Source organism: Nyctereutes procyonoides, unplaced genomic scaffold, assembly GCF_905146905.1.
Source record: "Nyctereutes procyonoides isolate TBG_1078 unplaced genomic scaffold, NYPRO_anot_genome, whole genome shotgun sequence".
Classification (NCBI taxonomy): domain Eukaryota; kingdom Metazoa; phylum Chordata; class Mammalia; order Carnivora; family Canidae; genus Nyctereutes; species Nyctereutes procyonoides.
In genome coordinates this window covers 24344812-24361762 of record NW_026575024.1, presented here as the reverse complement: position 1 = coordinate 24361762, position 16951 = coordinate 24344812, and the positions used below count along the sequence as shown (strand labels likewise).

Here is a 16951-nt window from a genome sequence, read left to right as displayed (position 1 = left end):
CGATCCCGGGTCTCCAGGATCGCGCCCTGGGCCAAAGGCAGGCGCCAAACCACTGCGCCACCCAGGGATCCCTAAATAAATAAAATCTTAAAAAAAAAAGTCACCAAATAATAACTTGCTATGTATTTAGATTATTTAGATATACTGTGAAGGCTGGTTTTCCTGGTAAGACAGTATTATCTCTTTGGGTACTTAGAAATTTTTGGTTCATTTCTTTTCTGGATAAATATTTTTTTTCCTTTTTAAATTTCAGATTTTTAGAAAGATTTTTTTTTTTTTAATTTTTATTTGGCAGGGAAGGGGCAGAGGGAGAGAAAGTCTCAAGCAGACTCTGCACCAATCTCGGAGCCCCATCTCATGACCCTGAGATCACAACCTAAGCCAAAACCAAGAGTTGGATGCTTAACCAGCTATGCTACCTAGGCACCCTTGGTGGATAAATTTTCTAAAAATGGCAGTTATATAAGTAAACATTTTTCAAGTGAAATAAAATTTACCCAGCATGCTTGTTTTTTCTTCCCACTTACCTTCAAGCTTCATTTGAAAATTATAGAGCTTTATATCCCCACTCTACCTTCTCAACCCCAGCTCTGGCTTGGAGAACAAGTTGTAAATAAGTTTTAGTTGAGTTGTCATATTTTATTTGATATTTTTTCTTATTTCTCTGGTTTAGAAAATAACTTCATAGTTTGCTCTGGTGTTTTCCTCTACCCAAGTGCAGTTAATAAGCTTTTATGAACCTCTGGAAGAATCCTTTATTTAGTTAGACTTAATTGTTTTAGCACTCAGATCTAAATTAACTTAACAAATTGAGTGTAGGCAGTTGTTCATATCTGCAGGAACTGCCCATTCATTTATTTTTACCTCTTAGGCTGCTGGTGGTGGTGGATTATTAGTTTAACACCTGTCTTCCCACATACACCACTGAAAAGTTTTACTGTCAAAGACATTATTTTTCCTAAAGACAAATAAAAATCTGTTTTACTTAAATTCATGATTATAAAATAGAAACATACTCTTGTAAGATTTTTATCTTTACTGTGTATACTCTTGGTGTATTTAAAGTTATTTTAGGGATGGCTTTTTGGCACATTTCATTTGGTTTCATTCCATTTTGACTATCTCACTTTCTTGCATTAGATTCTCAGTTTTGTGGGTTTTTAAAATTTTAATGTAAATAGCTATTTTTATATCAATATATCTTCTATGTTTTTCAACCAGTATAATAAATGGTAACAAACTAGTTTAAATTGTTTTGCTTTACTAACTATTTGAAATTACTAGATCTCAGTGGGGTTTGGGTACCTGCTAAGTATTTCATGGAGAGAAACTTATTTGACTTATCTTTGAGTGCTTTTCGATGTATGCTCAGAATATTAACAAGTTTACTTTCCTCAAAAAGCCAAGAAGACTTTCCACTAGTTTAACTTTAAAATCCAAGCATTGAGAGAAGCCTGGGTGGCTCAGCAGTTTAGCACCACCTTCAGCCCAGGAGGTGATCCTGCAGACCTAGGATCGAGTTCCGCATCAGGCTCCCTGCATGGAGCCTGCTTCTCCCTCTGCCTGTTCTCTGCCTCTCTCTCTCTCTCTCTCTCTCTCTCTCTCTCTCTCTCTCTCTCTCTGTCTCTCATGAATAAATAAATAAATTTGTAAAAAAAAAATCCAAATATTGAATCAGCAGAAGAGGATAATAAAGAGATAAATCTTACTCTCCTCCCAGTCTCCCCCGTGAATGTCTCATTAGATGAACCCAGTGCAAGCCAGAGCCAAAGAAGCCAATTAGTGGTTAATATATTCCTTGCAGGTTACCCTCTGTGGGGCACAGAGCAGGAAGAGAAGGCTGGAAAGTGATGTCCACTGCTCTCCTCTCTTCCTTTTTTTTTTTCTTCTATAAAAGCATACAGCCAGAGTAGTTTTGTGAAAACACGAGACAGACCTTGTCAGATGCCTGCTCCAAGCTCCTAGTGATTTTCTGTAGCACCTTAAGAGCCTACAAGGCCTGTGTGGCCCAGCTCCAAAACTCTTCTACTTTGATGGCCTCATCTCTTCTAATTCTTTCATGCAGTTAATTTTTATTTATTTATGATAGTCACACAGAGAGAGAGAGAGGCAGAGACATAGGCAGAGGGAGAAGCAGGCTCCATGCACCGGGAGCCCGACATGGGATTCGATCCCGGGTCTCCAGGATCGTGCCCTGGGCCAAAGGCAGGCGCCAAACCGCTGTGCCACCCAGGATCCCTCATGCAGTTTTTTTGAGTGACATTACTCTCCTTGTGGTTCTTGAACACCCCAGGAACATGGCTGCTTTAAGACCATTACAGTTTCCTTCTGTCAGCTTGAGCTCCCTCCCTTCTTTCAGTATTCCCTGTGATTCACTTTAGGATTTACTTAGACATTACCCCCCTCTCTGCGAAGTCTTTTCTGGCCATCTGTCTAATGTTTCGGCAGCCCTCTCATCAAGTCCTGATTCAGTTTTCTCCATAGAAAATTTCTATTTTACATCCTATTTCTGTCTTCTATTATATTTTACATTATATATAATGTTAATATATTTAGTTTAATGTGAGCTCCATGAGGATAGGGATTGTTTTTATTTCCCTGTGTTTAGATCAGGACTTACACAAATAGATGCTTAATAAATATTTAAAATAAATAAAGCTAAAAAAGATGTCATTCTTCTTTTCCTATAATAAAATATTTGGAACCCTGAAAAACAAAAAAGTCCAAGTATTAAGGCTATAATATGGTCATTGTTGGATTAGAGTAAGATTTTGCTGTATTTTTTGTCCATTTTTATAATTTACAAAGCACTTTTATTTATAATCTCATATATTACATTATTATATAAAACATATCTCATATATAACATGTTCTTATATTTAATATATGTAATATGTAAACCACAATAATAGAATTACTCATGCATGAACTACCACACAGCTTAGAAATTAGCACATTAACAATATCATTGCACCTACCTGATTTTTCCTCTGTATAGCATTCGTTATCTTTCCCTTACAGATAATCACTACTCGAATTTTGAATTTATCATTTCCTTGCTTAAGTTTTCTTAAAGATTTATTATTATTATTAAAGATTTTATTTATTCCAGAGAGAGAGAGAGGTGCAGAGACACAGGCAGAGGGAGAAGCAGGCTCCATGCAGTGAGCCCGACGTGGGACTTGATCCCAGGTTTCCAGGATCAGGCCCTGGGCTGAAGGTGGCACTAAACTGCTGAGCCACCAGGGCTGCCCTTAAAAGATTTTATTTATTTATTTATTCTTGAGGCAGAGACACAGGCAGAGAGAGAAGCAGGCTCCATACAGGGAGCCCAATGCCGGACTCAGTCCTGGGACCCCAGGATCACACCCTGAGCCAATGGCAGGCACTAAACCGCTGAGCCACAGAGGGATCCCCAAGATTTATTATTTTTAAGTAATCTCTACACCCATGTGAGGCCCAGACTTATAACCCTGAGATCAGGAGTCGAATGTTCTACCAACTGAGCCAGCCAGGCATCCCTAAAAAATTTTTTTAAATAAAAATGCATGTCCCTAAACAGTGTATTATTACTTGTCCTTTTTCTTGAGCTCTATGAATATAGATTTTGCCTTTTAAGATTTATCCATATTACTATATCTGTAACTTATTTCCATTGCTGTATGATAATCTGTTAAGGGAATATACCATAGTTTATCTATTTTTACGTCAAAAGACACTTGGTTTCTTTCCAGTTTTTGCCATTATGAAAGAAAGTCATTGAATATTTCTGCATTTATACATTTATGTGTCCCCTGAGGAGTTGTTGGTACATATTGCTATGTGCAATTTCAGCTTTACAGCATTTATTGTTTCATCAAGTATGAGCCTTTTTTAAATTGTGATTCTTTTAATTGAGGTGAAATTTACACAACATACAATTAACCTTAATATATTCAGTAGCATTTAGTATATTCATAATGATAGTATCCACCACCTCTAGTTTTAACACTTTGTCATCAATCCAGAAAAAAAAACTGTTGTCCGTTCTATAATTGCTTCTCATCCCTCCAGTTCCCAATCACCTGGTCACCACTAATCTGCTTTCTGTCTCTGGATTTGCCTATTCTGAGTATATCATAAAGAAGGAATCATATAGTACATGACTTTTTGTGTCTGGATTCTTAGCATTTTGTTTTTGAGGTTTATCTAAGTTGAAGCATATATCAGTACTTCCTTTTTTGTGGCTGAATAATATCCCGTTGTATATATATGCCACAGTTTGTTTTTCTTTCATTTACTGATGGATATGTGACTTATTTTTCCACTTTTTGCCTATTAATGAGTCATAAGTAATGATGCTATAAATATTTGTGTACAGTTTTCTTTGTGCACATGTTTTCATTTTTTTTCACATGTTTTCATTTCTTTTGGATATATTCCTAGGAATGGAATTGCTGGTGGGTGCTTGTTTGATAGTTTCTTGTTCTTTGCTTGTTAATTTTCTTTTGATACAGTTTTTTAATCTCCATTTGAAAATTCCAATATAAAAAAATTACAATTATCAGAAATCTTTGGGGATATGTTTTATGTCTCTCCTTCATTGAGGCTTGTTTTCTTACACATTTGCTACTCTCTTGATTGCCAGTTTATTTTTTATCACAATCTGTGGGGATCCTAGGGGCCTAAATTGGGGATTAATTGCCCCAGAAAAAGTTTCTTTTGCTTCTGCTAGTGCAGGGTATGCTGCATACCTGGCAGCACTTCAGCTGCCTTACAGAATTCCAAGCCTTAGTTTCTCTCTCTCTCTCCTTTTTAAAAAGAGTTTTTTTATTTATTCATGAGATAGGCAGAGGAAGAGTTCTGGACTCAGTCCCAGGACCCGGGATCAGGACTTGAGCCAAAGGCAGATGCTCAACCACTGAGCAACCCAGGTGCCCCTTGAGCATTTGTTGCTCATCCACCTAGAGCTGATAATAGCCATCAGGATAACCCCCCCTTTTTTATTTTTCATATTTGCTTACTGCGTCCTGTTCCTGCTCTAGTATCAGTTCATTTGTTTGTTTTGCTTTTGAGATTGCTAGGCACCCAGGAAATAGAACAATGAGTAAAATTGCTTCATCTATCAGCTAGTTATTTTGTGACAGGAAAACTCTTTTGAGTAGCTCACTGAATAGAAGAGATCTTTGCAGATCTTCCAAAGTGTCCTGTGGGTAAAATGTGTGCATTTAGAAATATCATTTTTTTATTGAGGAAATTTGGAGTAGGAATACTTTCAAAGGACAATACATATCTAAAATGCAGACTTTAAGTATGGTTGTTGTTTCCTTCCTGGACATTCATTATTAAGTGTCAGATAATTTTGTGTCTTTTTAAAAAACTATTCTCTGGAAGCACAGGATTAGATCTATTTAATTTATGCTATACATTTCATAGTTAAGGCTTTACCTCTGTATTGTAGTGAAATAAAAGATTGAACAAAAGTGGCTGTTGTCTGTACTTACTGATGAAATGTAATTTTTGAGAAACAATAATAGCTAATATTTATGGATTGCTTATGTGCAAGGCACTGTTCTAAATATTTATCCTTAATCTTCAGAACTAGTCTATGAAATAGATGTCCTTTTTGTCCCTATTTTATATGCGAGATAAAAGGCACAGGAAAATCAGGTGTACTTTTCTAAGGTCATGAAGTTAGCACATGATGAAGCTACAATAACAGACCCAGGCAGCCTGACCTCAGAGTCCGTGTGATTAAATACTATGCTTTTCTGTAATAAATGAAAAAGTTTAGAAGTGGGACTTATTGGTAGATTTAAGCCATCCCAAATGGCTTTCTTAATTTTTGAGAAAAGTGGGATACTAATTGACTGATTTTAATAACTTATGCTGTATATTTTTATTTTATTTTCTGATTTATGTCTTATCAGCTGTTTTAGGTGAATATATTCTATATAAAAATAATTCTTGTAAAACTGAAATGTACCTTGTTCAGCCAAAGTGCATTTCATAGTATCATGTTTTTTAAAGGTTTTATTTATTTATTTGAGAAACAGAGAGGCAGAGGCACAGGTAGAGGGAGAAGCAGGCAGAGGGAGAAACAGGCTCCATGTAGGAAGCCCGATGCGGGACTTGGCCCCGGGTCTCCAGGATCATGCTTAGGGCCGAAGGCGGCGCTAAACCGCTGAGCCATCCGGGTTGCCCCATAGTATCATGTTTTTAAAACCATTTTTAACAGTTTCATTGAATAGATGTATTTTATAGTTCATAAAATTCACTCGTTGTAAGTCTACAATTTAATGATTTTTAGTAATTTTGAGTGATCCAGACATTACTGTAAGTTAGGATTAGAACATTTTCATCTTCCTGATACGATCCCTCTTATTTACACAAAATTTTGTTCCCACCTCTAACCCCAGAAATCAAATCTAGTTGTCTCCAAAAATTTGTTTTGATATCTTATCACCATACACTATTAAAATGCTATTGACTAGATTTCCTTATACTGTACCTTTTATGCCCCCTACTTTTTTTAATGTAACATGTTTAGACAAGATGATACAGTGTGAACCTTGCTGAGGTGGTATAGTTGTAGTGGTGATTAGCACTTTTTTTTTTTTTAAAGATTTTATTTATTCATGAGAGAGAGAGAGAGAGGCAGAAACACAGGCAGAGGGAGAAGCAGGCTCCGTCCAGGGAGCCCGATGCGGGACTTGATCCTGGGTCTTCAGGATGACGCCCTGGGCTGAAGGCAGGTGCCAAACCGCTGAGCCACCCGCGCTGCCCTGATTAGCATTTTTTAAATGAATTAATCCATTAATTATACTTAGGAGTAATAATAGCAATGATTTCACTGTTGAAAACTGTGACTGTATTTAGGGACTATTCTTTAAATTGATGTAGACTGTTAAACTTGAGCTCTTGTTTTTCTGCATTTTATAGTTTCTCCTTCTCTGCCTACTATTTTTGCTGTGATCACTGTGCCTACCCTCTAATGGTTTTAAAGTGCACAAGCCCTTACTGAATCCTCAGAATATTTCCCATGAATAAAATTTGAAGAAAGTGTGAAATTTGTGGCATTAATTTGCCACTTTGAGATAAATTGGTGCCTTTGCTATTCTTGAAGTTGTTTGACAGGCCCTTGCATAAGAGAGATGTTACTGCTTATTTTGTTTACAGAATCGGTTTTATGTATCATCCTATTGGTGATCAGTATTTTTCCTGAGGTATTTGGAATACAAAAGTTGGCTGAAGTATTAGATTTGAATTAGAATCAAGCAAGCATAGTTTTCACAAGGCAGAAGTAGGATTTAAGAAATAGTACTTCGACGAATTAACCTCTCTTAAACATAATAAGCATTTTGCACAGCATTTTCATAAAACTTTTCTAATTTCAATCACATGAATATTTATCCCATTTCCTTTTAAATATGTTGAAATTTAAGTTACAGTATATTCTGCAAGATTTAATAAAAGGCTTTGCATGTTTAAGAAGAAGGTGAAAACCAGTCTGAAACTCATTTTCTGTGTAAATTTTATTCATGTTAAAGGTGTTCCACAGAATGATGATGGCTCTAGACCGAAGGATGAAACAAGGTAAGAGTTCACTTGTTGTTTTACCACAGAATATAAGAAGAGACAAAGGAGAATGAATATTCATTGTAGTCAGAACTTTAATTTGACTAAATAGTTTAGTCTGCTATAAGAATAAATGAATGTCAAAAATTCAGGGCTCAGAGGCACCTGGCTGGCTCAGTGGGTGGAGCATAGGACTCATGATCTCAGGGTTGAGAGTTAGCCCCACCTTGGGTGTAGAGATTAGTTAAAAATATATATATTGGGGGTCCCTGTGTGGCTCAGTGGTTCAGCGCCTGCCTTTGACCCAGGGCATGATCCTGGAGACCTGGGATCGAGTCCCGCGTCGGTCTCTTGGCATGGAGCCTGCTTCTCCCTCTGCCTGTGTCTCTGCCTCTCTCTCTCTCTATCATGAATACATTTTTAAAAAATCTTAAAATATATATATATATATATATATATATATATATATATATATATATATATATATTGAAAAAAATTCAGGGCTCAGGGTAAGAAAGGAAATCTTTATGAATGTTTCAGGACTCTTAGCTCATCTGACTGCAATTCTCTGGATTAGGCCAGGGATACCTACGTTGCTAGTACTTTCTTCAGTGGTTTAAGTGTTCAGGTTATATAAAGTGATTATATTGGCACTTTTCCAACAGCAGGGAGTTCAGAATCCTAGGGCCATCACTGGACTGTTAAATTTTTTTTCTAGGAAAGCTGGGACATAATCTTTGGGTATATGGGAAGGTCATTATGAGCTGTGGTGTCTTCTGGGCCTTTGTTAGAAGGAGCAGAGATTTGTAGTAGCTGTTTGCTCTTAACCTAGATTCAGCACTTTTTTTTTTCTAAGATTTTATTTATTTATTAGAGTGTATGAGCAGTGGGGAGGGGCAGAGGAAGAGGGAGAAGCCCACTCCTCACTGAGCAGGGAGCCTGATGCAAGACTTGATACCAGGACCCTGGGATCATGATCTGAGCTGAAGGCAGACGCTTAACTGACTGAGCCACCCAGGCACCCTTTTAAAAAAGATTCTATTTATTTATTTGAGAGAGAGAGGGCACAAGCATGGGGCGGGGGGGAGGAGAGGGACAAGCAGACTCCCTACTGAACAACAGAGCCTGATGCAGGGCTTCATTTTAGGACCCTGAGATCATGTCCTGAGCCAGAATCAAGAGTCAGCAGCTTAACCAGCTGAGCCACCCAGGCACTCCCTGACTTAAAAGTTTAAGTGTTTAGTGGTTATCCTAGACACTGATAATGGGAGATAAACTTAGAAAAGGAGATGTTCCTAGTCTCAAGGTAGTAAGTAACGTATCTTAAAGAGTTACAGAATTCCACTGGATTCTCTGTTTTTCCCAAACTGAGTAAATAGTGAGTAGGAAGATGATGAACCACAGAAGTCATGGTCAGAGAAGAATATAAAAGCAGTATTATAGAACATAAGGGAAAATATCCTGAAATAATGGGATATTACAGTGTCAGGTGCTGCAGGAGAGGAGAGGAGCAAGTAGAACAAAATGTTGATGGTTGTTGAAACTGAGTTGATAGGGAGTTTGTTGTACTAGTCTGTCTACTTCTGTGATGTATGGAAAATTTCATAATAAAAAGTGAAAAAAAAAACTCAGCAAGATCTTTGGGGAAATTCAAGTATATGAAAACTGTTGTCTTTTATCTAATAGAGTATCTACCTTCAAAGTCACTCCTGTGATAAAGACTCGTCTCTCCTACTACTCTCACAAGAGGTGAAATATTAAGGACTAGTAACATCTTGCCCAGGGATTAATAACTGCCCCCCCCCCTTTTAAGAAGGAGGGTTGGGAGGGGCTAAGAGAATTTTAAGCAGGCTCCACGTCTAGTGTAGAGCCCAACAATGTGGAGCTCAGTCTCACAACCCTGAGATCATGACCTGAGCTGAAATCCAAGAGTCAGACGCTTAACCAACTGAGCCACCCAGGCACCCTGAATAATAACTGCTTTTGATTAAAAAGCAATAGAAAAAATTTTTGAAATTATATCTATCTCTGTAGACTGAGAACAATATAAGCCTCTTATGTCTCTTTTTAGTTGTATGCATAAAAGAAGTTTTTTGAATTCCTGAAATTCTCTGCAAATTAATGTTTTAATATTTCAGTTTGCATTCATTAATTAGGAAATCTTTTGCATAATAAATCCATATTTTTCCATTAGTAAGTGAGAATATCATAGGATTTTGTATGTTCCTTGAGAAGTTAAGTCATTTTCTTTTTTTTTGCAAATCTTTTTTTTTTTAAATATTTTTTAAGTAATCTCTACATCCAGTGTGGGGCTCAAACTTAAAACCCTGAGATCAAGAGTCACATGCTCTATTAATTGAGCCAGCCATACGCCCCTATAAATCTCATTTTTAAAATACTTTATGAAACTACTCTGGACAAGTATAAATTTCTTTCAAAGGCATTCCTAGAGTCCTAGCCTTATGCCATTTATTTAACCAATTCTTTACATCTTCCCAAGTGAATCATTGTCATAAATAATCTAAGGAGTAGTGTCTTCTAGGTTACTGAGATTGCCAGACTAATATTGAGCCTGTCTTTTGTGTTAAGCATGAATTCTTTGAATTAGCTTTTATTCCAGAGAGCATACCTCTGAAATGATGGGTTTGAAAAGCATTTTGTAAACTGTCCAATGCTTTTTTTTTTTTAATATTTTATTTATTTATTCATGAGAGACACAGAGAGGCAAAGACATAGGCAGAGGGAGAAGCAGGCCCCCTGCGGGGAGCCTGATACAGAACTGGATCTAAGGACCCCAGGATCATGACCTGAGCCAAAGGCAGACACTCAACCAGTGAGCCACCCAGGTGCTTTTAAATGTTACTCCGCAACAGTCATGGTCATGGCTGGCTTTCCCTCTTTGCTTTTATTTACAGACATCTAATTTTAAGACTCAAAAAACGGCAATATATACCCAGTGAACAAGGGCTCTGTGTCCCTCCCCTCCAATCCATTGCCTAGTTGCCAATTAGGAAGATGACTAAACAACTTTAGGTTATCTTATTTTTGTCCTAACTCAGGCACTGTGTACTGTGAATATAATCTTAGTCTGCTTTCCCCTGTAGCATGTTTGGATGTTTTATATTTCTCAGTGTTTTCTTACGAAGTTCAAGATGATTGGTGCCTAGTATTCAAGATTTTGTTACTAGAGGTACCTTCTTGACTGTTAAGACCTTATTGTAGTAGCATCTTGGTTCTCCAGGGTTCTTTATCCTGTCCATAAACATCTGAGCTTATATAGAAGTTATATATGTATGATGAGGTAGGCAGAGGTTTTAAGATTGTGGAGCAGAGGAACAAAGCCATAGAAGCACATACTTTGTACCTAATTTCTTTTAAAAGATAATTAGTGGTGGTAAGTTCCACCACCATGATGATTCTGTATAGTATATAGGTTTCCATGTTGGTTTTGTTTTTTTCCCCCATGTCGGTTTTCAAAATCCATTTCAGGTTTTATTTTCACACCTATTTGTTTTTTTAAATATTTTATTTATTTATTTATTCATGAGAGAGAGAGAGGGAGAGAAAGGCAAAGACACTGGCAGAGGGAGAAGCAGGCTCCATGCAGGGAGCCTGATAGTGGGACTCAATCCCAGGACTCTAGGACCATGCCCTGGGCTGAAGGCAGGCACTAAACTGCTGAGCCATCCAGGGATCCCCTTCACACCTGTTTATTAAAGGAACTGAAACAAACCACCAGTGCTATTTTAGTGTGGCTGTGTTTTTCAGACTTCTGAGTGCATCAGAATCACCTGGGAGGCTTGTTCAACCACAGATTGCTGTCTTATCTCCAGTTCCCAGTTTGTTATGTCTAGGTTTGGGCTCAAGATTGAGGCTTCTCACAGGTTTCTAGGTGTGCTGATGATGTTAGACCAGGCCATATACTTTGAGAACCAGTATAGTTTAGACATACAGTTATTTTTTAGAGTACAACAAAAACTATTATGAGAAATTGTTTCAGTTATGTAATGAAGATTTTCTTGAATATCTAGCCTTAAAGAATTGTCATTCTACCTTAATCTCCTACTCTTTTACTTGAGAACTAGTTTGAATCTTGTTTCTTTTGTTGAACTTTTAAAATTTGTGTTTATTATTAGAAAACACATGACAGTTTTTAAAAATGCATATCAGTATATAAAATGTATAAAAGCTTCATGGAAGAAATGGCATTTGTCTTAAGACCGTAAAAACATTATAATTTGGCTTTCCATGCCTTGCGGAATTGGAGAGAGGAAGGAGTTCTAGGTGGAAGGAAGAAAAACAGTTATGGAGATGGGGAACAACACAGGGTGTTTTGTTGGAAATCCTCGGTCACAGCATAAATAGCTAAAAATAGAGTAATTGAAAGGGGAAAATGGCAAGTGGTGAATTAGCTGAACCAGTTAATATTTATTGCCTCTAATATGTCAGGCAGTGTAATCAATCAGTGTGTTTCCTCTCATTTCACTGAGTCTTGAACTTTTTTATGAAGTAGGTAGGTATGTGTCATTTTGATGGGTGATGAGAAAACTGAAGATCAGAAAGGGAAGGGAACTTGCCTGAGTTAATATTTGTGGTAACACAGTTGAACCTGGGATTGCCTGACTTCACAGCCTGATTGTCATGCTTTACTGCAACCTAAACTGGGACTTTTTTTTTTTTTTTTAAATAAATGATGTGAGTATTTAGCCCTCAATAAATGTTAGTTATTTTTCATGTTACATTAGATTGGGGCCAAGTGGAGATTTTGGTTTGTAAATACAGAAATACCTCATTTTATTATGCTTTGCGAAATATTTTGTTATTCACAAATTGAAAATTTATGGCAACCCTGCATTGAGCAAATCTGTCAGCACCATTATTTTTAATAGCATTCACTCACTTGTGTCTCTGTCACATTTTGGTAATTCTTGAACTATTTCAGACTTTTTCATTATTATATTTTTAACGGTGATCTGTGATTAGTGATCTTTGATGTTACTGTTGTAATTGTTTTGGGGTACCACAAACTGTGCCCATATAAGGTTTGATCTTAATTGATAAATGTTGTGTGTGTTTTGACTGCTCCACTGACAGTCTATCTCCTCCTTGGGTCTCCTTATTCCATGAATCATAACAATTAGGCCAATTAATAACCATACAGTGGCCTCTTAAGTACTCGAGTGAAAGGAAGAATTGCATGTCTCTCACTTTAAATCAAAAGCTAGAAATGATTAAGCTTAGTGAGGAAGGTGTTTTGAAAGCCAAAATAGTTTAAAAGCTAGGCCTCTTGTGCCACATAGCCAAGTTGTGAATGCAAAGGAAAAATTCTTGAAGGAAATTAAATTGCTATTTCAGTGAACACACAAATGATGATAAAGCAAAACAGCCTTATTGTTGATATGGAAACTGTTGTAGTAGTCTAGATAGATCAAACCAGCTACAACATTGCTTTAAGCTAAAGTTTAATCCAGAGCAAGACCCTGACTCTCTTCAATTCTATGAAGGCTGAGAGAGGTGAGGAGGCTGCAGAAAAGTTCAAAGCTAGTAGTGGTTTGTTCAGAAGGTTTAAAGAAAGGAGCTGTCTCCATTAACATAAAAGTACAAAGTGAAGCAGCAAGTTATCCAGATAATCTGGCTAATTAACGAAGGTGGCTACACTAAACAACAGATTTTCAATGTAGATGAAACAACCTTATATTGGAAGATGATGCCACCTAAGACTTTCATAGCTGGAAAGAAGTTAAAGCCTGGCTTCAAAGGACAGGCTGTTTTGCTAGGGCTTAATGCAGCTGGTGACTTTAAATTGAAACCAGTGCTCATTGTTCTTTCCAAAAATCCTAGGGCCCTTAAGAATTATGCTAGATTTACTTTGCCTGTGCTCTATAACGAGAACACCAAAACCTGGATGATAGCACATCTGTTTACAAAGTTTATTGACTATTTAAAGCCCATTGTTGAGATCTGCTCAGAAAAAAGATTCCTTGCAAATGTTACTGCTCATTGACAATGTACCTGGTCACCCAAGAGCTCTAATGGAGATGTACAAGATTGATGTTTTCAAGCCTGCTAACACAGCGTCCATTCTGCCAGTCCTTGGATCAAGGAGTAATTTTGACCCTCAGGTTTAATTATCTAAGAGATACATTCCTTTTTTTTTTTTTTAAGTTTTTATTTATTCATGAGAAATAGAGAGGCAGAGATGTAGGCAGAGGGAGAAGCAGGCTTCCTGAGAGGAGCCTGATGGGGGACTTGATTCCAGGATCCTGGGATCATGACGTGAGCCAAAGGCAGATGTTCAACCACTGAGCCACCCAGATGTCCTCATTTCTTTCTTTTTTCTTTTTAAGATTTATTTCAGAGAGTGAGCATGCAAGAGGGGGGGCAAAGGGAGAGGAAGAGAGAATCTCAGGCAGATTTCAAGCTGAGCCTGGAGCTCAAGGGCGGGGCGGGCGTGTCTCTGTCCATGACCATGAGATCACCATCTAAGCTGAAACCAAGAGTCAGATAGATGCTTAACCCACTGCACAAGCCAGGCACCCCCAAGAAATACATTTCTTAAGGCTATAACTGCTATAAATAGTATTTCTCTGATGGATCTGGGCAACAAGTTGATAACCTTTTGGAAAGGATTAAACATTCTGAATGCCATTAAGAACATTTGATTCATAGGAGGTCACAATATCAGCATTAACAGGAATTTGAAAAAAAAAATTGATTCCATTCTAAGCAGGAAGCTGTTAACAGTAATCCAGTGAGAGATATGGAGGGTTAGAACTGGGCACTGGTGGTGGAAGAGTAGAAAATTTGGAGTAAAATCAGTGAGACTTAGGTACTGAGTATCAAGAGGCAAGAGAGAAAAAAAGTCATGTTCACTGGGAAGATAGCAGTAGCACCTGTAGAACCAGAACATGGGAGGAACAGTAGCCTTAGAATTGGCGACTTATTCTATATCTCCTGCATTTAGTTGATCATTTGGTACTAGAAGATGAGAATGAAACAAAGATGAGCGATTCTGATTTGGGAATCATTTCAGAGATGATCTTTGAAATCATGGAATCGGAGACTCTAGGGGAAAATTCATGGAAAAGGGAAAGGAAGACAAGAACAGAACCATATTTAGTGAGTGGGAGGAAGAAGACAAACTGAAGAAGAGATGGCTAGAAGAAAATGAATAGTGAACTTATTTCTGAGTAAATTTAATTAGAAGTTAAGTTTATAGAAATATAAAACTTCTATATATTTTAAAATATAGAATTAAAGGCAAGTGACATTTAATAAGTTTGAGAAATGATAAATTAGTATCCTCAGATTATAAAAGTATCATACAGATAATAAGGAAAATTATTCTCTTATAACAAAAATTTATAAAATATATATACAGTTTGTGGAAGAGGAATCTCAGATGGCTTGTAAATGAAATATTGTTGAGCATTAACATTTTATTTTATTGTATTTTTTAAGATTTATTTATTCATAAGAGACACAGAGAGAGAGGCAGAGACCTAGGCAGAGGGAGAAGCAGGCTCCCTGCGAGGAGCCTGTTGTGGGACTCTATCCCAGGACCTCAGGATCACTACCTGAGCCAAAGGCAGTCAGCCAGCCATTGAGCCACCCAGGTACCCTGAACATTAACATTTTAATTTATCAAATTAGCAAAGTCTTAAAAATATTTAAATACTTGATGGTAAAATGCCTTTTTCCTAACTAGCTGATAGGAGAACAGATCAGTTATTACCTTTAAAAAATTTTTTTTAAAAAGATTTTATTTAGTTATTCATGAGAGACACAGAGAGAAAGAGGCACAGACACAGACAGAGGGATAGGCAGGCTCCATGCAGGAAGCCCAGCATGGGAATTGATCCTGGGTCTCTAGGATCAGGCCCTGGGCTGAAGGCGGCACTAAACTGCTGAGCCACGTAGGCTGCCCTTGAAAATATTATAAAAAAAATTTAGCAGTCTGTATTTCAGTCTTTAAAATATTTGCATATGGGCAGCCCGGGTGGCTCAGCAGTTTAGCACCCAGGGCGTGGTCCTGGAGTCCTGGGATCGAGTCCCACATTGGGTTCCATGTATGGAGCCTGCTTCTCCCTCTGCCTGTGTCTCTCTGCCTCTCTCTCTCTCTCTCTCTCTCTCTCTCTCTCTCTCTCTCATGAATAAATAAATAAACCTTTAAAAATATTTGCATACTTTAAACTAGGTATTCTATTCTGATAGTCTATCTATAGGAAATAGAACATCCCCACCCCCAACTACCACCACCAAAAAGAAAAGAAAAAAAAGTGTTTAAATGATGACATGTCCATACATTATTCTGTAGTCATTAGATATTATAAATGTTATTGAATAATTTGGGAGAAAGTACCCAGTGTATAATGAATAACAAAACCAACTCAAATTTGGGATGTCAGCGGTTGAGCGTCTGCTTTTGGCTCAGGGCGTGATCCTGGAGTGCCAGGATCGAGTCCCACATCGGGCTCCCTGTATGGGGCCTGCTTCTCCCTCTGCCTCTCTATGTATCTCTCTTGAATAAATAAATAATTAAATCTTAAAAAGAAAAACAACTCAAATTTGCTTAAGATATGAAACATTTTATGGTCACATACACAGCCAATGAAATAGGACTGGCAAGAAATGAAAGTCCAAAAAAAAAAAAAAAAAGAAATGAAAGTCCATGTCTTAATGGCAACGATCTCTAAATATGTAGGATGGAAAGTGATTTTTATGATTAGAGGTAATTTTTCACTTTGAAAAAATGAAAGTTCTGGGATGCCTGAGTGGCTCAGTCAGTTAAGCATCTGCCTTCAGCACAGGTCATGATCCTGGGATCAGGCCCTTCATCGAGCTCCCTGCTTGAGGAGTCTCCTTCTCCTTCTCCCTCTCCCTCTGCCCCTGCTTGTGTGTCCTCTCTTTTTCTCTCTCAAGTAAATAAAATCTTTTGAAAAACGTAGAAGTCTTTGAAAAATTAAAATTACTAAATACATTAATTTCATAAATACAAAAAATTGTAATGAAGGAAAAGAGAATGACAGAACAGCTTTGGGGGTGACACCTGGCTGACTCAGTTGGTATAGTATGTGACGCTTGATCTCAAGCTCATGAGTTTGAGCCCCACATTAGGCATAAAGATTAAAGAAACACTTTTTTTTTTTTTTTAAAGGAAAAAAGAACAGCTCTGAAGAGCACTTAGGATTGAGGAAGTGTTTTAGGTTGAGGGGTTTTATTTGTGAAGTTAGAGGAAAGATCTTGGAGAAGGAAGATGATGGAAGATATAAGAAAGATGTTAAATGATGATGGAAAGTTCTAGAGGATATAAGCTGAAATTAAGGATAAACAGACAAATTAGTTTTGAAGAAGTGGAGAGATTTCTTGTTTCCCCCAAGAAGGGAACAAAGAA

At 37.3% G+C, this 16951-nt stretch overlaps 1 protein-coding gene across 4 annotated transcripts in view; it reads left to right on the top strand.

Moving 5' to 3' along the window:
* The window catches only part of ITCH (itchy E3 ubiquitin protein ligase), a 146785-nt gene that overhangs the window by 72558 nt on the left and 57276 nt on the right, over positions 1–16951 (top strand). For all 4 annotated transcript variants that reach the window (XM_055301128.1, XM_055301123.1, XM_055301143.1 and 1 more), the window contains one exon: positions 7530–7575. In XM_055301128.1, the coding sequence (XP_055157103.1) occupies positions 7530–7575 (46 nt within the window). The remainder of the gene's footprint in view (positions 1–7529; positions 7576–16951) is intronic.